Here is a 22,437-nt window from a genome sequence, read left to right as displayed (position 1 = left end):
ATATTGCCAGACTTTTGTGGCGCTCCTTTGATGAGGCCATGAGGCTCAATATAGTGCTCCGTCCACTGGTTTTTGCATGGCCATGCCTCCCTAAGGGTGAGGACTAGCACTAGCTTGTCTGATACAATCACTTTCTAGTAGGAAAGCTCAGGCAGGTCAATGCTATCAATCACCAGCGAGGGAGGCGGGGCATGCAAACCCTGTGGGTGGAATGGTGCATTAACCTTTTTGGCCACACACAGGGTGCACCGGGCACCTAATTAGCATATTTGATTAAGCTTTAGTTTCTGTGTTCTGCGGCTTCCAGTACCGCTCCAGTCCCTGTCTGCCGTCTTGTGACCACATTTTTCTTTTGCCGGATCTCACCGCAGACCATTATTTCCTCTCAATGTAAGTCTATGAGGGATTTGTTCTGTGTGTCATAGACTTGCATTGAAAGTCACTTCAAGTCACAATGCAATCTCTGGAGGGTGCTTGTTAGTGGTCACTGTGATCACGAGGTCCAGGACACGAGAGGAGCAGCGCTAGAAATGTCAGAAGACTGCTACGCATGTGAAAGCACAGACTGAACAAATGATGGTGAATGGATCGTGAAATAGATTGTTTTCCTTTGTAAAATGACCAATCATCAAAACATGCAGTCTTAGCAGTGTTATCCAATTTAGAGCTCCCTAGGGTTATCAAAGATAGGAACATAGTAAAGAAAAACAACAGCCATCTCAACAGAGCAGCTCTTCTTCTTCTGGGCTGCTCTGTTGACGGGCATGACTGCCAGCATCCGGCTGATTGACCATTGGCTCTCTGCGGGTAGGCAGCAGGGAGCCAGAGGTCAGTCCGCATGACGTCAGCAGGGACATCTCGGTATATGGCACACAGCAGAAGAGAAGCTGCTGCTCTGTCAATGTGATGCCAGTAGAAGCCGCTGAATCACTGGCAGGAGCGGTATGTGACCTCCCTGTGCCGGACACAACAAGTAAGTAGTTAGCAACTACCTGCATTTCATTGCTTAGGGACAATGTAAAACAAAAAAAAGTCCCAGCTAACCCCCTTTTAAAAGGGGATCTGTCAGGAGGTTTTTCCTATTTAATCTAACATTTCTTACATTGTGTTTCCCATGGACAGGGCAGTATGGGAAGCATCTCCTGCATTGCCTGGAAGGGAGACACGCTGGTCCTGGGCGATGTGGATGGAAACTTAAACTTCTGGGACCTAAAAGCCCGAGTCTCAAGGTGAGTGTTAGAGAAACAGTCCATTATGTGCGCTCGGGTCAGTTCAGGGGTACATACTGTCCACACTATCCACTCCAGACTAGCTGTACATTATCAGTACGGTGTGCAGGTTCTTGTGGTGTTTAGAATATGTATACTGTTTTGAAAATATTGAAGAAAATTGTATATCAAATATTAAAAATGTGTTTTTTTTGGGGGGAAGAGGTGTAATTCTGATTCCAGAACAAGGTATGTTCTTTTTCCTCTGACGTTGACCAGTTTAAATCTTATTGAGCCTACAAGGCAGATGGAGCTGCCCCTTCCCCCAATCTTCCGGATTAAAGTATGCCTATTGTATTTTTTAATACAGATTAATTGAGTTGTGTGCTAATTACTTGTTAATACGTCTGTTTATAGGGGTTGGGGCTCTGTTTCATTGCGGCAGAGCATCACAGCACCTGATTCTATCAAGCAGGGAATAAATGATCACATTTTGGATGCATGCAGCCACCACTAGGGGGACTCGTGGGCTCACTGGAGAAGATTGGATGTAGAATATTTGCATTTTAAGGGTTTTCTGACCAGAGAGTATCTGGTGCAGGGGTCCTTTCACCCACGTCCTGTATCTATGAGTGATGCACTACGTGGACAAAAGTATTGTGACACCTATATATAATCACTATGGGGGTGTTATGAGCTCCCATTCTTCACCCACAGTTATTAATATGTATCCCCCCTCCCTTCCTTGCTTTGCAGCTAAAACAGTTCCTACTCTTCTAGTAGTATTTCTACAAGATTTTGGAGTTTCTGTGGGAATGTTTGCCTTTTCATCCAGAAGATCATTTGTGAGGTCAGACAGTGATGTAGGAGGAGAGGGCCAGGCTCCACACTCTCCATTCTAGGTCATCCACATGGTGTTGGATGCAGTTGCTGTAGGACTCTATGCAGACAGTCCGGTTCTTCAACACTAATCTCCCCCAGCCATTGTTTTATGGACCTTGCTTGGGGCACTGGGTAAGGTCATTGGGAAGAGAAATGGCCTTCCCCAAACTGTTCTCGCAAAGATGGAAGCTACAATTGTCCAAAATGTCTTGTGCTGAAGAATTAAAATTCTTCTTCTCTGGAGCTAATAAGCCTCAAGCTGACCCCAAAACAACAACCCCATAGCATTATTTCTCCTCCACCAAACTTTACAGCTGGCACAGTGCAATCAGGCAGGTAACGTTCTCCTGGGATTCACCAAAGACTCATCCATTAGATGCCAAATAGAAAAGTGTGATCCGTTGCTCCATAGAACACAATTTCACTGCTCCAGTGTCCAGTGATGGTGGCTTTACACCACTCTTATCAGATTTTGGTCGTTACTGTGCTTGGTGATGTAAGGATGTTTTCGAAAGTTCCCGGCCGCGGCCCAGTTTTGTTTTGATGCTAATATCAGACGTGGTTTGGACTCTGCACCTATGGAGTTAGCAGAGTGTTGGTGACTTTATATATCTGTGTCAATCAGGCTGAATGAGGAATCTGAATACAATAATTAAAGGGTAACTAAACCCCTGACATTTTTATTTTATTTGTTTTTGTCATTTAATCGCAAGCCTGAGACCACCAGTGATCGCCTAAAATACATAAATAGAAAAGCATAAAAAAAATAAAATAGTGCTTTTCTGAATTGCTATATTTGATATAAAATATGTGATACACAGAAGTGGTTTTGCAACAACCGCACAGTACCTTTTATACCGGGGAGAGATAGGTTATCTCCAGGTCATCCGTTTAAGGAAATGGTCACGGGTGCACGTGGTCAAAGTAGGAGAAAGTCCAAATCCAATCCAAAAAGAGAGAAAGCCATGGTACAATCCATCCAATATTCCAAACTGCCTTATTTAATTCATTCGGTGCAAGTAAAAATAGCGAGGAAAGAGCCAGGTGCAGGCCCCCAGTGGACGCCGGCTGTTTCTCAGCTCCTTGTGAAGCACAAAAAGGTGCGAATTGGCCATCGTCCACTGGGGGCCTGCACCCGGCTCTTTCCCAGCTATTTTTACCTGAACCAAATTAATTAAATAAAGCACCTTAAATATGTCTGATAGGAGGACGAGCGATGCTGCAGGCAAGTGACCAGTGACGGCTCCACACAGATCAGCGGCGCTGCTACCGCCACAGACAGGGGTTGGAGCGATGCTGCATGGAGCGAGGAAAGGTAAGTATAAACGTTTATTGTTTTTTGTGTGATACAGGATACATGCCATATAGCAGGATGAGGGTATATAGCAGCATGGGGCCATATAGCAGGATGGGGGTATATGGCAGGATGTGGGCATATTCCAGGATGGCAGTATATAGCAGGATAGCAGTATATAGCAGGATGGCAGTATATAGCAGGATGGGGGTATATGGCAGGATGAGGGCATATTCCAGGGTGGCAGTATATAGCAGGATGGGGGTATATAGCAGGATGGGGGTATATAGCAGGATGAGGGCATATACCAGGATGGGGTACCTTAGCAGAGAATTTGGGGACATTACCCCATAACAGTGTCAGCAGCAGATCCTCGCCCCATAACAGTGTGTCATGACCACATTTTTTGCTTAAAATTTTATTTTCCTATTTTCCTCCTCTAAAACCAGGGTGCATCTTATAGTCCGAAAAATACGGTATCTTAGTGGTCTTTACATGTGTTTTATTTTTATTATTTACAATCCCCCCATACACACACACTCATATCAGCAAGAGAAAAAAAATTAGGCCCCACATATCATGATAAAAAGAATTTGACCGTCCAAACAAGAACATATTTAAAAAAAAACGAAAAATGAAGTGATTGAGGTGTGTCCCAATACTTTTGTCCAAACGGTGCTCATTGATACTGTAAGGTGCATTTAGGTGTCCGTTTACAATGGCATCACTTTAATAATTTAGAAGCCTTATAGAAAAGCAGTATTAATATTGTACTGTAAGCATAAATGGTTGTTAAATAAGGTAATCTTCCTGATTAGGCTGAGAGTAAATTGTCCTTGTAATAGTAGAGCGCTGTGCGCACAATAGCCGGCTCATCAGCGATGTTGCTATCCCATGGTGGAGGCTCGCAGATACATTAGGAATCCATTACGGTGAAATACTGAAATGAGCTTGTAATTAAAATCCATCTACAGTTTTAGCGATTTTCACTACTGATGTCTACGGGTTAATGGAACGACTGATCCATTGTATATAAGCGATCCTCCTTGATTGTGCCAAGTTGTGAACTTCTGACATTAAGTATGAAAAATTGCAAATGGTATATTTTATATATGACCTGTTTGTTTCAGAGGAATACCAACCCGCAGGAACGGGGTATGGAAAATCCGCTTTGCTCCAGGAAAAGGCAACCAGAAGCTGATTGTGCTGTACAATGATGGGGCAGAAGTTTGGGATACTAAGGAGGTAAATGTCATAAAAGTGTATTCCAGGTTATGATTTACATGTGGTATGTTATATAGAGCAGTTTTCCCCACATGTGTCTCTCTTGCACCCTGTATGTGGTTGCCCAGCCGTTGGCAGCTGCATTAGGCCTTGTTGCACCAAGTTTTACATGGCGTGTTATTAAAGGGAACCTGTCAGGTGCAAAATGCACCTAGAACCACCAGCAGTTCTGGGTGTATATTGCTAATCCCTGCCTAACTGTCCCAAGATCTAGTAGCCACATAAAGAGATCTTTAAAAAAAAAAAGTATTTCTAAAGATGTTTTATGATATTCTACTGACTGCAAGGACGTTAGCTCCTGCGCTCATTCTGCCTTCTTTCAATTCAAATTCAATTCCCAGTGCCCAGCGTCATCAGCGGCAACACGTGTGCCTGTATCTGCTGTTATCGCTTCAGACGCCAGGCAGGGAGCATGATGAGAAATCACCGGCACTTCCGATTATGTGCAATATGAACCCCGGTGTACGCATCCAGGCTTCAGAGAAGTCTAGTGCGAGTAACCGGAAGTGCCCGAAATTCTAATAATGTGCCCAGCATCTGAAGCGTTAACAGCGGAGACAGGTACGCGCGTCATCGCTGGTGACTAGAGTTGAGCGAGTACCTAACTATTCATACTCGCTATACTCATAACGAATATTGTATAATACTCGTGTATTCGTTCCGAATACCATGTGCAGTGCAAGTCAAAGGGGAAAACTTGCAAAGTAACGAGTAACCCGAATTTTGTACTATTTGCTACTCACACGAATAGTGCAGCATTCAGGTTACTCGTTACTTTGCGAGTTTTCCCCCATTGACTTGCATTGCACACGCTATTCAGAACGAATACGAGCGTATTAGACAGTATTGTTATGAGTATAGCCAATACAAATAGTTAGGTACTCACTCAACTCTATTGATGACGCTTGGTAGTGGGCATTAAATAGCACATTAGCACACCCCTGTGGGCGTGTTAACATACTAAGAGAGCCGAATGAGCGCAGGAACTAACGCCCTTGTGACTAGACTCTGTGCTCATTTACAGATCATATAAGATCTTTAGAAATACTTTTCTACAGATCCCTTTATCTGTGTTAGTGTATACAGGGACAGTTAGGCAGGGATTAGTAATATGCAGAACTGCTCCTGGTTCTGGGTGCATATGGCACCTGACAGGTTCCCTTTCATTTGAATGGGAGTAATCTAATAAAATAATATGATCAAATTATTTGCAGCAGGAAGTTTTCTATTACTGGATCACTCCTTATGAATGGCTCCAGGGTGCTGGATAAAGGCCTAAAAAAAAAATCTATACTTGCCCTCCAGAGTGGCATCGTTGCTCTGTTCTCAACCATGTGTCCTCCATGGGTCTCTTGACATAAACAATTTTACACAACCGCTGCAGCCAATCTGTAACCACTGATCAGTTGCAGCCTTCACATGTTTTGTCCAAGTGGAAGAACAGTGGATTTTTTTCATCTCTGTAAAAATGCAAATTCTGCTGATTGTCCACTATTTTAGCATAAGTTATAGGCTGTGATCTTCTGCAGCATTGGTAAAACTGTTTGTTTTTTTGTTTTTTGTTTTTTTATTTCTTGAACATAAACCCCTTTGCTTTTTACATTGAAAAACAGTTATCGGTAATTGTCAGCTTGTATTGGCATTGATTATAGTCCGGCGCTGGAATGGTATTGCTATATAATTATATGGATGTCTTCTAATGTGTGACACGGCAACCTTTTATTCAGCGCTTAGTTCCAGCAGACCGCTTACTAAAAGATCAAATTAATAGTGTGGAAGCAATAATTAACTTTCAGTTGGGCTTCAAAGGCATACTGATGTATTCTTATACAGTGGCAAAATCTGTATGCAAAAAAAAAATGAAATATTGCGCAGCCCCCATGTTAAATTGAGGCAAATGCTGGCCTGTAGAACACCTGTTCAGAGCTTTTGATTGTTATATGCTGGCATAAGCTGCTGAGCCACGCCCCTGATGAGCCACGCCCCTGATGAGCCACGCCCCTGATGAGCCACGCCCCTGATGAGCCACGCCCCTGATGAGCCACGCCATCTTATCAGAATATTTACAATATTTTCTAACAAAAGGTAGATGATCTACATTTAGAGCCGTTTAAGCAGTTTTATGAACTTAGAAAAACAAATCTGTTTTGTGTTCAAAAATAACACCACTCATTTCCATCAGCCATAATATTAAAACCACCTGTCTAATAATATGAACTACACAGGTGTACGCATCGAGCTGCAAAGCCCTGTGTGTTTTACTCCTCTCTATCATTTTGTACTCCAGTAGCTCTTTTGTTTGGTCAGACCAACCCGTTTTATCTACCTACATACAGTACAGACCAAAAGTTTGGACACATCTTCTCATTCAAAGAGTTTTCTTTATTTTCATGACTCTGAAAATTGTAGATTCATATTGAAGGCATCAAAACTATGAATTAACACATGTGGAATGAAATACTTAACAAAAAAGTTTGAAACAACTGAAAATAGGTCTTATATTCTAGGTTCTTTAAAGTAGCCACCTTTTGCTTTGATTACTGCTTTGCATACTCTTGGTATTCTCTTGATGAGCTTCAAGAGGTAGTCACCGGAAATGGTTTTCCAACAGTCTTGAAGGAGTTTCCAGAGATGTTTAGCACTTGTTGGCCCTTTTGCCTTCACTCTGTGGTCCAGCTCACCCCAAACCATCTCAATTGGGTTCAGGTCTAATGACTGTGGAGGCCAGGTCATCTTGCGTAGCACCCCATCACTCTCCTTCTTAGTCAAATAGCCCTTACACAGCCTGGAGGTGTATTTGGGGTAATTGTCCTGTTGAAAAATAAATGATGGTCCAACTAAACGCAAACCGGATGGAACAGCATGCCGCTGCAAGACGCTGTGCTAGCCATGCTGGTTCAGTATGCCTTCAATTTTGAAAAAATTCCCAACAGTGGCACCAGCAAAGCACCATCACACCTCCTCCTCCATGCTTCACGGTGGGAACCAGGCATATAGCGTCCATCCGTTCACCTTTTCTGCGTCGCACAAAGACATGGTGGTTGGATCCAAAGCTCTCAAATTTGGACTCATCAGACCAAAGTACAGATTTCCACTGGTCTAATGTCCATTCCTTGTGTTCTTTAGCCCAAACAAGTCTCTTCTACTTGTTGCCTGTTCTTAGCAGTGGTTTCCTAGCAGCTATTTTACCATGAAGGCCTGCTGCACAAAGTCTCCTCTTAACAGTTGTTCTACAGATATCTGCTGCTAGAACTCTGTGTGGCATTGACCTGGTCTCTAATCTGAGCTGCTGTTAACCTGCAATTTCTGAGCCTGGTGACTCGGATAAACTTATCCTTCGCAGCAGAGGTGACTTTTGGTCTTCCTTTCCTGGGGCGGTCCTCAAGTGAGCCAGTTTCTTTGCAGCGTTTGATGGTTTTTGCCACTGCACTTGGGTACACTTTCAAAGTTTTCCCAATTTTTCGGACTGACTGACTTTCATTTCTTAATGTAATGATGGCCACTTGTTTTTCTTTACATAGCTGCTTTTTTCTTGCCATAATACAAATTCTAACAGTCTATTCAGTAGGACTACCAGCTGTGTATGCACCAGACTTCTGCACAACACAACTGATGGCCCCAACCCCATTTATAAGGCAAGAAATCCCACTTATTAAACCTGACAGGGCACACCTGTGAAGTGAAAACCATTTCCGGTGACTACCTCTTGAAGCTCATCAAGAGCATGCCAAGAGTGTGCAAAGCAGTAATCAAAGCAAAAGGTGGCTACTTTGAAGAACCTAGAATATAAGACCTATTTTCAGTTGTTTCACACTTTTTTGTTAAGTATTTCATTCCACATGTGTTAATTCATAGTTTTGATGCCTTCAATGTGAATCTACAATTTTCAGAATCATGAAAATAAAGAAAACTCTTTGAATGAGGTGGTGTGTCCAAACTTTTGGTCTGTACTGTACATCAGTAAGCCGTTGGCTACCATAACTCTGTCTGCAGCTCACTGTGAACTGGGATTTGCTACGTACTAACCACTGGATACTGGGAACCTCCCCACAATACCTGTCATTTTGGAGAAGTTTTGACCCAGTCATCTCTACATTACAATTTGGCCCTTGCCAGATTTTTGTGCTTGCCCATTTTTTTTTCTGCCTTTGACACATCAACTGTAACATCAGACTGATCATTTGCGATCTAATATATCCTTCCCCTTGAGAGATGCCATTGTGGAGAGGTAATAAAATCTGTAGTTCACTGTTCAGTGCTTTTAAAATGGACATGTTTTAAAAATTTTTTAACCTAAATGTATGTATTTGTTCCTAATTTTGCATCTTTTAACGTACAAGCAGTTTGCATATTTAATGTTGATGTGGTCTGTGCTCTTAAATCAGCAAAGAGAAATGGGATAAGAAAAGGGTAAGAGTTTGTAATCCAATTTTGGAAACCAGAAGTAAAACCAGCGCAACACCCAACTTATAGAAGGAAAGCAGAGCAAAAGTTTTAATGCAACCCAAATACAAAAAAAAATACTTTCATTTCTAAAAATAAATAAATTGTCCCCAAAGATGGGCAGCAATTCTCAATGTGATGGTTCGTCATTGTATCGGGAAATGCGCGACACAGAGTTTTGTCAGTAACTGAGGGGAGGTTATTTAGGCTTCTGGCTTCAACTATTCTATAACCTTTCTAAAGAAATAAAATAGCACTACTACATCTGTAAACTTCATATCCTCCAAACCCGAAGCCACGAGGTCCGAGTGCTCACTAATACATCAGACGTGACAGTCACCGATTGTTTCTGTCGCACACAGACAGGTCATTAGTTTGTACAGTGTTGTACTGACAATAACCTTTTCCCTTCCCCTAGATCTAAAGATGAATCCATAGGTTGTCAGTTTACCAGCTTTTCTTCTTCTTTCTTCTTCCTTCTTCTTCCTTCTTCTTCCTTCTTCCTTCTTCTTCTTCTTCTTCTTCCTTCTTCTTCTTTCTTCCTTCTTCTTTCTTCCTTCTTCTTTCTTCCTTCTTCCTTCTTTCTTCCTTCTTCCTTCTTCCTTCTTCCTTCTTCCTTCTTCCTTCTTCCTTCTTTCTTCTTCCTTCTTCTTCCTTCTTCTTCTTCTTCTTCCTTCTTCTTCTTCCTTCTTCTTCTTCCTTCTTCTTCTTCCTTCTTCTTCTTCCTTCTTCTTCTTCTTCTTTCTTCTTCTTCTTTCTTCTTCTTCTTCTTCCTTCTTCTTCTTCTTTCTTCTTCTTCTTCCTTCTTCTTCTTCCTTCTTCTTCTTCTTTCTTCTTCTTCTTCCTTCTTCTTCTTCCTTCTTCTTCTTCCTTCTTCCTTCTTCTTCTTCCTTCTTCCTTCTTCTTTCTTCCTTCTTCTTCTTTCTTCCTTCTTCTTTCTTCCTTCTTCTTTCTTCCTTCTTCTTTCTTCCTTCTTCCTTCTTCCTTCTTCCTCCTTCTTCCTTCTTCCTTCTTCCTTCTTCTTCTTCATTCTTCCTTCTTCTTCTTCATTCTTCTTCCTTCTTCCTTCTTCTTCTTCCTTCTTCTTCTTCCTTCTTCTTCTTCCTTCTTCTTCTTCCTTCTTCTTCTTCCTTCTTCTTCTTCCTTCTTCTTCTTCCTTCTTCTTCTTCCTTCTTCTTCTTCCTTCTTCTTCTTCCTTCTTCTTCTTCCTTCTTCTTCTTCCTCCTTCTTCTTCTTCCTTCTTCTTTCTTCCTTCTTCTTCTTCCTTCTTCTTCTTCCTTCTTCTTCTTCCTTCTTCTTCTTCCTTCTTCTTCTTCCTTCTTCTTCTTCCTTCTTCTTCTTCCTTCTTCTTCTTCCTTCTTCTTTCTTCCTTCTTCTTTCTTCCTTCTTCTTTCTTCCTTCTTCTTTCTTCCTTCTTCTTTCTTCCTTCTTCTTTCTTCCTTCTTCTTTCTTCCTTCTTCTTTCTTCCTTCTTCTTTCTTCCTTCTTCTTTCTTCCTTCTTCTTTCTTCCTTCTTCTTTCTTCCTTCTTCTTTCTTCCTTCTTCTTTCTTCCTTCTTCTTTCTTCCTTCTTCTTTCTTCCTTCTTCTTTCTTCCTTCTTCTTTCTTCCTTCTTCTTTCTTCCTTCTTCTTTCTTCCTTCTTCTTTCTTCCTTCTTCTTTCTTCCTTCTTCTTTCTTCCTTCTTCTTTCTTCCTTCTTCTTTCTTCCTTCTTCTTTCTTCCTTCTTCTTTCTTCCTTCTTCTTTCTTCCTTCTTCTTTCTTCCTTCTTCTTTCTTCCTTCTTCTTTCTTCCTTCTTCTTTCTTCCTTCTTCTTTCTTCCTTCATCCTTCTTCCTTCATCCTTCTTCCTTCATCCTTCTTCCTTCATCCTTCTTCCTTCATCCTTCTTCCTTCTTCTTCCTTCTTCTTCTTCCTTCTTCCTCCATCTCCTCCTCCATCATCATCATCATAACTCTCCGGGGTTGTGCACAACTTTTTTTTTTTTTAATGTATTTTTTTTTAAGATTGGTCATGCTTCACGGGTATGCAGCGACAGCCCCAATCATATTTATGGCTGCATAGTTGGGTATATTTGTTATCCAGGACGTTAGGGGAGATCATTGACTATCTCTCTTGGATTTGTGGTGGCAGACATATTGGATAAAGCTTAAACTGATGAAGTCTAACTGTGTTTTCTTTTTCGCTCCATTGGGAGACCCAGACAATTGGTGTATAGCTATTGCCTCCGGAGGCCACACAAAGTATTACACTTAAAAGTGTAAGGCCCCTCCCCTTCTGGCTATACACCCCCAGTGGGATCACTGGCTCACCAGTTTTGTGCTTTGTGCGAAGGAGGCAACACATCCACGCATAGCTCCACTGTTTAGTCAGCAGCAGCTGCTGACTATGTCGGATGGAAGAAAAGAGGGCCCATACAGGGCTCCCAGCATGCTCCCTTCTCACCCCACTTCATGTCGGAGGTGTTTGTTAAGGTTGAGGTACCCATTGCGGGTACGGAGGCTGGAGCCCACATGCTGCTTCCTTCCCCATCCCTTTTTACAGGGCTCTGGGTGAAGTGGGATTCTATCGGTCTCCAGGCACAGAGACCGTGCTCCATCCACAGCCCCTGGTATCTGCTGGACTTGGAGCGGAGTATCTTCAGGGACATGGCCCTGCTACATGGAGGTACTCGGTGTCCCTGTGGGGACCGCGCAGACACACGGCAGCACTGCTGGGTGTGTTAGTGCGCCAGGGACAGCGGCGCTGTCCGCACTAGTGCCATCGCACACCACAGCGTTGCTGGGTGTGTTAGTGTATTGGGTGACTACCGCGCTATCCGCCGCTGCCGTTTTTATTTAAGGCGCCGCTGGGATTTGTGGTGCGCCGGGGACTTCCGCGCCGGCCAGCACTGATATGCCGGCCGCGCTTATTAACTCGAGTCCCCGGCTTCTGGGCCTAGTCTCCCTTCGTTACCGCCCACAGCCTGACAGTCAGGGTAGGGGCGTGACGCTGCATAGCACAGCAGCGCTGAGAGCTGGAGTATGTTTTGCATACTCCACCCCTCTCACTGTGTGCACTGTGAAACCGGATTCCCGCACTTTCTCAGGCACGCCCACGGCTTCCTTGTCTACACAGGACGCCGGCAGCCATTAGTGTCAGTTTCTGTACGATACAGAGACAAGTGTGGAAGACCCTGGCATTCTGATAGTCACACAATCGCTGCAACAGGCGTTAAGCAGCACCTGTGGTGCTAACCCCACTAGTGCAGAAGTGCACTTATAGATATGCTTGTACTATATACATTGCACTGTTTGGTCGCACGTTGTATATACCCTCCTGGATTGTGCGGAGGAGTTATCAGCATATTCTCTGTGTACAACAAAGGTGCAGAACCACATGTTTTTTCTATGCAGCCGGTACAGCATGTACGGCTATACGGCCGGCAGGTTACATAGACCCCCATTATATCCAACTCAGCCGGAGTCTCTGCTAATGGCCAGAGGATGAGGACGGTGTCTGCAGTATTTACTGACAGATTTTCTGAGACTATGGCTATGATACTAGAAGCCTAGCAGTCCGGACATGTCTCTCACAACATGGGCACTGTTGAATCATTGATCCATGGCCCCCCTCAGTGTGAACAACTAACAGCTCCGGGAATGTCACATGCATCCCAGAGTCACGGCTCTGCACAGCCGTCAGTCCCAGACAGCCTAAGCGGGCTCACTATGAGCGGCCCTCGGTTTCATCAGGGTCCTAGCAGAATGACTCTCTGTGTAATGAGGCGGAAGTAGCGGCTCAGGATTCTGATCCTGAGACCGCTCTCAATCTGGATACACCTAATGGTGACGCCATAGTGAATAATCTTATAGCGTCCTTCAATAGAATGTTGGTTATTTCTCTCCCAGCTCCTCCAGTGGAGGAGTCAGCTTCAGGCAGTCCAGGAACACCACACTTATCCAGATATGCGCTTCTCCAAACGGCTTAGGATACACGTTATCCCTACCCCCTGACGTGGTCAAGGACTGGACCCAGTGTCCCAGCGGCATCCTCCAATCTCCAGGCTTGTAGCTAGATCCATAGTTGCAGTGGGAGATGGAGCTGCACTTAAAGATGCCACTAACAGACAGATGGATCTCTGGTCTAAAGCCATCTATGTGGCTGTCGGCGCACCGTTGGCTCCAGCATTCTCGCCCTTGGGGCACTCCAAGCTATTTCAGCTTGTCTTACACAGATTGTCTTACACAGATTGACACGGTTACACGTACATCTGTGCCGCAGGTGGCATCCTTAACCTCTCAAATGTCTGCATTTGTTTCTTACGCGATTCAGGTTGCCCTAGACTCTGCGAACCGTGCGGCAGTAGCCTCCGCTACTCCGTGTTTTTAAGCAGAGCCTGGTCTGCTCGTTAAGTGAATGGAAGGCAGATTCTGCTTCCAAAAAAGGGTGCTTAACCAGTTGCCTTTTTCTGCTGACCGACTGTTTGGTGAGCGTTTGGATGTAACCGTTAAACAGTCCAGGGGTAAGGATTCATCCTTTCCTCAGCCCGGGCACAACAAACCCCAACAGAGCAGGAGGCAGTCGGGGTTTCGGTCTTTTCGAGGCTCGGGCAGGTCCCATTTTTCCTCGTCCAATGTGGACTCAAAAGGATCAGAGGAGCTCAGATTCTTGGCGGGCTCAGTCACGCCCAAAAAAGGAGACAGTCTGAAAACCCGCTTCCAAGGCGGCTTCCTCATGACTTGCGGCCTCCTCTCTCCGCATCCTCGGTCGGTAGCAGGCTCTCCCGCCTTGGCGATACTTAGCTGCCATAGGTCAATGACCGTTGGGTGTGAGACATTCTGTCTCACGGGTACAGGATAGAGCTCACTTCTCGTCCTCCAACTCGATTCTTCAGAACTTCTCCACCTCCCGGCCGAGCCGCTGCTCTTCTGCAAACAGGGTGCACTCTATAGGCAGAAAGAGTGATGACCCCCGTTCCTCTTCAGGAACAAGGTCACGGTTTTTACCCCAAATTATTTGCGGTGCCTATAAGAACGGGCCGTTCCGTCCCGTTCTGGATCTAAAACTGCTCAGCAAGCTTGTGGACACCAGGCGGTTCCGGATGGAATCCCTCCGCCATGTCATCGCCTCAATGTCCCAAGGAGATTTCCTAGCATCATTAGGCATCAAGGATGCTTATCCACACGTGCCGATTGATCCAGAGCACTAGCGTTTCTACGCTTCGTTATAGGAGACGAACACCTTCTGTTCGTAACTCTACCTTCCGGCTAGCGACAGTCCCACTGGTCTTCGCCAAGGTCAGGGCAGCAGTAGTCACAGTCCTGCACTCTCAGGGTCACTCTGTGATCCCATATTTAGGCGATCTACTTGTCAAGGCACTCTCTTAGGAAACATGCCGACACTGCCCGAACGTTGCGCTGGAGACTCTCTAGAGTTTTGGGTGGATCATCAACTTTTTAAAGTCAGATCCGACCCCGACCCTATCGCTAACATATCTAGGCATGGAGTTTCATACTCTCTCAGCGATAGTGAAGCTTCCGCTAGACAAACAGCATTCACTACGGGCTGCAATCTCTTCTTTAAGAACCAGTCGCACACATTAAGACGCCTCATGCACTTCCTACGTAAGATGGTAGCAATGGAGGCAGTTCTTTTCGCGCAGTTTCATCTGCGTCCACTACAATGTGACATTCTCCGCCAATGGGACGGGGAGTCGACCTCCCTCAACAGAGTCGTCTTTCTTTCTCAGGCGGCCAAGGAATCTCTACGGTGGTGGCCTCTTCCCACCTCATGGTCAAAAAGAAGGTCCTTCCTATCCCCATCCTGGGCGATAGTTACGACAGACGCGAGTCTATCAGGGTGGGGAGCAGTTTTTCTCCACCACAGCGCTCAGGGTACGTGGACTCAGCAAGAGTCCACCCTTCAGATCAATGTTCTTGAACACAGAGCAGTGTATCTTGCCCTACAAACCTTCCAACAGCAGCTGGAAAGCAAGCAAATCCGACTTCAGTCGGACAACTCCACAGCGGTGGCATACATCAACCACCAAGGAAGAACGCGCAACCGGCAAGCCTTCCAGGAAGTCCGGCAGGTTCTGATGTGGGTGGAAGACACGGCATCCACCATATCTACAGTTCACATCCCAGGCGTGGAAAACTAGGAAGCTGACTTCCTAAGTCGCCGGGGTGTGGCCGAAAGGGTATGGTCTCTTCACCCGGACGGGTTTCAGGAGATCTGGCGCCGCTGACAGAGGCCGGACGTCGATCTAATGGCGTCACGGCACAACAACAATGTGCCAGCTTCATGGCACGGTTTCACAATCATCGAGCTCTGGCGGCAGACGCCTTAGTTCAGCATTGGTCGCAGTTCCAGCTACCTTATGTGCCACCTCTGGCATTGTTGCCCAGAGTGCTGCGTTAGATCAGGACCGACTGCGGCCGCGCCATCCTCGTCGCTACAGATTGGCCGAGGATGTTGTGGTTCCCGGTTCTGTGGTGCCTCACGGTAGGCTAACCGGGGGCACTACCAGACCAATCAGACTGGCTGTCTCAAGGGCCATTCTTCCATTTGAATTCTACGGCCCTCAACCTGATGGTGTGGCTTTGAGTCCTGGAACCTAGTGTCGTCAGGATTACCTCAGGACGTGGTTGCCACCATGAGACAGGCTAGCATACCAACGTCCGCCAAGATTGACCACAGGACGTGGAAGATATTCTTATCTCGGTGCTCGGCGCAGGGTGTTTCTCCCTGGCCGGTTGCATCGTCTGTTTCCTTCCTTCCTACAATCTAGGTTGGAAAAAGGGTTGTCGCTCAGTTCCCTTTAGGGACAAGTCTCAGCGCTATCTGTATTTTTTCAGAGACGACTTCCTCAGGTACGCACGTTCCTACGGGGAGTTTGTCTTCTCAGCACTCCGTACAGGCGGCCGTTAGAGCCCTGGGATCTGAACAAGGTTCTAATTGCTCTCCAGATGCCGCCTTTCGAGCCTTTGAAAGAGGTCTCCCTTCCCGCTTTCTCGGGAAGTGGCCTTCTAGTAACGGTCTCGTCTCTTAGGAAAGTTTCCGAGCTAGCAACGCTCTCATACGAATCTCCCTTCCTGGTCCTTCACCAGGACAGGGTAGTTCTGCGTCCGATTCCGGAATTTCTCCCTAAGGTGGTATCCCACTTTCATATCAATCAGGATATCACCTCACCTTCTTTGTGTCCTCGTCCAGTCCATCAATTTCAGAAGGATTTGCATCTGTTGGTTCTGGTGAGAGCACTCAGGTTCTACTTCCCGCATGGCGCTCCTGCGCCACCCGGATGCACTCTTTGTCCTTGTCGCTGGTCGGCGTAAACAGTCGCAAGCTTCTGAATCCACCCTGGCTCGGGGGATCGAGGAACCAATTCTTGAAACCTACAGTTCTACTGGGCTTCTGGTTCTCTCAAGGCTGAAGGCCCATTCTACCAGAGCCGTGGGTGCATCCTGGGCATTACGGCACCAGGCTACGGCTCAGCAGGTGTGTCAGGCACCTACCTGATTGAGTCTGCATACTTTTACCAAGCATTTTCAGGTGCATACCTACGCTTCGGCAGACGCCAGCCTAGGTAGATAAGTCCTTCAGGCGGCGATTGCCCACCTGTAGGAAAGGGCTGTTTGACGGCCCTATCACGAGGTATTCTTTTACCCACCCAGGGACTGCTTTTGGACGTCCCAATTGTCTGGGTCTCCCAATGGAGCGAAAAAGAAGAAGGGAATTTTGTTTACTTACCGTAAATTCCTTTTCTTCTAGCTCCAATTGGGAGACCCAGCACCCGCCCTGTTTTCTCGGGGTTTTTCTGTTTTTTCGGGTACACATGTTGTTCATGTGGTATGGTTCAGTTCTCCGATGTTTCCTCGGATTGAATTGGTCTTTAAACCAGTTATTGGCTTTCCTCCTTCTTGCTTTGGCACTAAAACTGGTGAGCCAGTGATCCCACTGGGGGTGTATAGCCAGAAGGGGAGGGGCCTTACACTTTTAAGTGTAATACTTTGTGTGGCCTCCGGAGGCAATAGCTATACACCAATTGTCTGGGTCTCCCAATTGGAGCTAGAAGAAAAGGAATTTACGGTAAGTAAACAAAATTCCCTTCTTTACAATTCCAAGTGTGTTAGCCGTGGAAAACTCGGGAATGAATGTTTAGGTAATGTTATCTCACATTTTCCTTAAGCAGCTTCAGATGGTGAGCTCCATACGTACTGGAAGAAATATGAATTACCGTGTGCTGGATGTGGACTGGTGCTCGTCAGACAAAGTCATCTTGGCTTGTGACGACGGTTGCATCAGAGTCCTGGAGATGTCCATGAAACCCGCTTGCTACAGAATGGATGAACAAGAGCTGCTAGGTAAACTAAAGTGTAACCAGCAATAGTATGAGCAAGCACGTCTCACCTCACCGTAGAGCAAAAATAAAAAACAGACACTACACTACAAATGTAGTGATCCTTATTTTTTTGTTTTACATAACAATTAGTAATGAGTGGACTCGCAGATAAGAGAGACCGGAGAGTCCGTGTTATCTGTTTTTAAAATTTGGTTCTGGGTCAGATTCCAATCCCCATATAAGTCTATCAGCACCAGAATCCGGCGATTAAAAATGCTGGTAGAAGAGAGAGGGGGATGGGAGCAAGCGCGCTGTACTTGCTGAGGCGCCGGTCGGCTGTACACTGCTTGCATGCTGCACAATCACTTCAGGGGCTGATATTTTACCTTTATTGCATATGCATTGCTTTCTTCGCCCACTGGCGCCTGTGATTGGTTGCAGTCAGACCCACCCCCTCGCTGAGTGACTGCTTCCAATCACAGGTACTGTCTGCGGGTCAGTATCGTACAGTAAAAATAAATAAAACAATTGGTGATGATACACAGCACTGATAAAGCATACAGCTACAGGCTGCAACCCCCAGCCATGCACCTATTTTGGCTGTGTATCAAAATAAGAGGAACCGCATGTGGCTTTTTTTTTATTATTATTATTATTATTATTATTTAAATAATTTAACAAAACGACGTGCGATTTCCCCCTCCCCAATTTTGATACCCAGCCATGATAAAGCCCAACAGCTTGGGGCTTGTATTCTCAGCCTGGGGAGTCCCATGGTTATTGGGACCCCCCCAGGCTAAGAATAGCCACCTACAGGCGCCCTGGAATTGTCGCATCCATTAGCTGCAACAATCCCAACGCTTTACCCGCCTCCTCTTGAATGGTGCAATGGCAATTGGGGTAATAGGGGTTAATGACAGTGCACAACTGTCAAGCCCAGAATTAGTGATGGTTAGGGGGTCTATGTGACCCCGCCATCACTAATCCTATAAGTAAAAAAAGAAATAAACACACACAGAGAAAATTCTCTTTATTTGAAATGAAATACAGCACCCTTTTTCCCCTCTTTATTAACCCCAAAAAGACACTGGAAGTTCCACGGTAATCCACATAACGTCCCACAATGGTCTTGGCTCTGATGCATCCGAGCCTGGAAAGACCGAAAATATGTCCGATCTCTCCAGGGTCCGGGAAACACTGATAAGGGGGACCCGGTTAGCAGCAGTGACGTCATTCAGTGGTTTTTACATTCTATAGAGCAGCCTGGACTCTTATATACAGTATTCTGGAATGCTATATATAAGGGCTGACTGGTGGTGGCTGCAGCTTATAGGGGACAAATCTGGTGACAGGTTCCCTTTAAACATAGTCTGGTTTCAGAAGGGAAAGGAAATCAGCTGAGAACCCAAATGATTGTGCAGTGATTGTTCTGTATTTTTACAGATCCCGTGTGGTGCCCATACTTGCTTCTCCCGAGAGCTTCCCTAGTCCTTAAAGCTTTCCTGTTGCACCAGCCTTGGAGAGAGAAACATTCCTTAGACATCTCCAGCGTGTAAGTTGTTTAGTCTTCCATTAACATATTATAAAGCTAATGTCTAATACTATACATGGGCTTGAGCATGGTATCTCTAAATCTAGCTTGTAGCAGGGGGTCTGTGGTTACAACCTTTGTTTTCTATATATAGGGCCGTGTTTCAAAACCTATGGGATGAATAGTTGTGTTCAGCCCTGGCAATCTAACAACTATACACCATGTTCTAAATTATTATGCAAATTTAATTTTAAAATAAAAAGGATGTTTTTTTGTTTGTTTTTCAAATAAACTCATAGGTTACCTTGTGTCTCAGGGCTCTTTGGGTCACTGGAATCAATCTCAAAAACCTGTGATCATTATCATATAATTAGTTTGCCAGGTGAGCTCAATTAATAGAGGACTACTTACAACGGATGTTCCACACTAGTAAGGCTGCTTTCACACATCCGGTTTTTGATGAGCGGCACAATACGGCGCTTTGCAGAAAAAACGCAACCGTTTTTTTTTTGCCGCCGGTTGCGTTTTTTCCACATTAACTTGCATTAGCGCCGTATTGTGCCGCGTGGCCTTGCGTTGCGTCCGTTTTTTGCCGGATGCGGCATATTTAGCCCATGCGGCGGCCGGATGGAACGTTGCCTGGCACGTTTTTTGTGCGGCAAAAAAAACCGCATTGCGCCGCGATTTACAATGCAAGCCTATGGATGCTTGATGCGGCGTCCTGCGGCAAAAAACGCATCCGGCCGCAGGATGCGTTTTTTGCCCTGCGCATGCTCGGTATCAAGCCGCATCCGTCAAAAAACGGACGGGCCGCATGGAAAAACTTATGCAACGGATCCGTTTTTTTCGCCGCATCCGTTGCATAGGTTTTTGAGCCGGATTGAGCCGCACTGCAAAAACCGGATGTGTGAAAGCAGCCTAAGCACGCCTTAGGTTTTAAGCAATGTGGTAAAGAAAAAGGTTCTCTCTGCTGCCGAAATTGGTCAAGTAGTGCAGTGACTTTGACAAGGTATGAACACATTAGATATTTCACGAAAACTTAAAGCTTTCATACTGTGAAAACATTTGTGGCTGATACACAGCACGGATTGGTTCATGCAGATAAAGGCATAATGAGGAAGGTTTCTGCTAGACAAGTCCTTCAGAGAAGCTTATAAAATACCATCATAAAGAAGTCAACAGGTATTTGAAGCTGTTGGTGACTCTGGAGTCCCTTGAGCATCAAGGTGTAGGATCCTACAGAGGCTGCAGTTGTGGATAAACCTACTGTTTGGCCCCCCTGTACACAGTGCTCACAAGCATAAATGGTAGCAGTGGGCGCAGACAAACATGAAGACTAATTTTAAAACAGTCATATATTGATGAGTCCCGTGCAACCCTGGATGGTCCAGATGGATGGAGTAGTGGATGGATGGTGGATTGTCACCATATGCCAACAAGGCCGTGACATCAGCAAGGAGGTGATGGCATCCTGTTTTGAGCCATAATCATGGGAATAGAGCTGGTTGGTGCCTGTATGTGTGAAAATGACCTCGGCAAACCATAAAGCGTTTCTGACTGACCACTTTCTTCCATGGTATAAAGAGAACCGTGCCATCCATAGCCAAATTATTTTCATACATGACAATGCATCATATCATATACTGCTAAGAATTCCTCTACGTCATTGGCTGATATTGGCATAAAATTAGGGAAACTCCATGGTGTGGTTACCGGGCTCCACTGACCTCAAACCTATTGAGAACCTTTGGAGTATCCTCAAGCAGAAGATCTGAGGGTGTGAGGCAGTTCACATCAAACAGTTGTGGAAGCTGTTCCAACGTCCTACAAAGAAATTCAAGCAGGAACTATCCACAAACTCACAAGCTCAATGGGTGCAAAAATTGTGAAGGTGATATTAAAGAAGGGGTCTTATGTTAACATGTAACTTGACTCCCAAAGGAAGGAATGCAATAAAACGTCCATATAAATATACAAGTAAAATATATCTTTGTACCGTGTTAGCCAGTAGTGATATATATCACTATCATATATCATATATCAATATCATATATAGATATATACATATAATATTTTTCTTTGTCGCTCCATTGGGAGACCCAGCCAATTGGGTGTATAGCTTCTGCCTCCGGAGGCCACACAAAGTATTACACTTTAAAAAGTGTAACCCCTCCCCTCTGCCTATACACCCCCCCCGTGCATCACGGGCTCCTCAGTTTTTATGCTTTGTGTTGAAGGAGGCACACATGCACTTATGCTCCCATTTTAGTCAGCAGCAGCTGCTGATTGTATCGGATGGAAGAAAAGAGGGCCTCTAACAGGGCCCCCGGCATGCTCCCTTCTCACCCCACTAAGTCGGTGGTGTTGTTAAGGTTGAGGTACCCATTGCGGGTACACAGGCTGGAGCCACATGCCGTTTTCCTTCCCCATCCCTTAGGGGCTCTGGGAGAAGTGGGATCCTATCCGGTCATCCAGGCACTGGGACCGGGCTCCCTCCGCAGCCCCTGTGGGATTCTGACGGACAGGAGACTGAATATCATCAGGGACAGGGCCCTGCATCTACAGGTACTCTGTGTCCCCTTGGGGACGGTGCATGGAGCACCTTGGCCTCAGACGCTGCAGCGACTGCGGTGTTGGTATGAGACCGGGACTACCGCGCCGACCGCACCTGCTGGCCGGCCGCGGTTTTAACTTTAGTCCCCGGCTTTTGCGGCCTAGTGCATTAAACTCCCGCCCCCGGGCCTGCCAGTCAGGGGTAAGGGCGGGACGGTCGGTCTGACGCCGACAGTGAGGGCTGGAGCACACTTAGCTGTCCTCCGCCCCCCTCACTAATCACTCTGGGGCACCAGATTCCCGCACTTTTGTAGTTACGCCCACGGCTCCCTCCTCCCCTGTGAACGCCGACAGCCATGTTTTAAGCACATTCTGCCGGTGGAGGACTTCTGGCTGCATCTCTGGGAGACCCGAGGCAGGGAATCTGGTGGCCACACACCGCTTGAGCGGTCGGTAAGCCACACCGGTCACCCGGTGTTGGGACCCCTAGAGTGCCGAACTGTATATATATATATTATACTTGTATACATTTTCTCGGTTCGGCTGTACTGTTAGCTTGTGGCTATATATCCCTCAGTGATCACGCTCCTGGGAGACAACAGCATGTCGTTCACAAGGAGCAAGGGTGCCAAGGCACAGGGTTATTTTGCAACCTGTACCTCTTGTGCGCCTATGCTACCTGCAGGTTCCACCTACCCTCACTGTGAGCAATGCTCGGGCCCTGTGGCACTCGCTCAGCCGGAGCCTGGGGCACTGGTGGGACCCTCGGCCCAGGTAGAACCGCCGGCTTCCCCTGTCCAGGTGGCAGGGACAGAGTTTGCAGTTTTAGCTGAGAAACTCTCTGAGTCACTTTCACAATCCATGGCTCAGTCTATGGACAAATGGTCTGCTAAGATACTAGAAGCCTTGCAGTCCAGACCGGCC

At 45.9% G+C, this 22,437-nt stretch overlaps 1 protein-coding gene across 4 annotated transcripts in view; it reads left to right on the top strand.

Annotated features, from left to right (window-relative positions):
* WDR11 (WD repeat domain 11) overlaps window positions 1–22,437 on the top strand; it is a 228,644-nt gene that overhangs the window by 144,596 nt on the left and 61,611 nt on the right. For 2 of the 4 annotated variants that reach the window (XM_075348649.1, XM_075348647.1), the window contains exons 17-20: window positions 1,123–1,229; window positions 4,515–4,629; window positions 17,280–17,451; window positions 18,873–18,981. In XM_075348649.1, the coding sequence (XP_075204764.1) occupies window positions 1,123–1,229; window positions 4,515–4,629; window positions 17,280–17,451; window positions 18,873–18,981 (503 nt within the window). Of the gene's footprint in view, window positions 1–1,122; window positions 1,230–4,514; window positions 4,630–17,276; window positions 17,452–18,872; window positions 18,982–22,437 lie in introns of all 4 variants that reach the window. The other 2 variants (XM_075348648.1, XM_075348646.1) reach the window with 1 other exon arrangement.

The sequence above is a fragment of the Anomaloglossus baeobatrachus genome, chromosome 5 (assembly GCF_048569485.1).
Source record: "Anomaloglossus baeobatrachus isolate aAnoBae1 chromosome 5, aAnoBae1.hap1, whole genome shotgun sequence".
In the NCBI taxonomy this organism is placed as follows: Eukaryota; Metazoa; Chordata; class Amphibia; order Anura; family Aromobatidae; genus Anomaloglossus; species Anomaloglossus baeobatrachus.
This window is presented reverse-complemented; position numbering and strand designations above follow the sequence as displayed.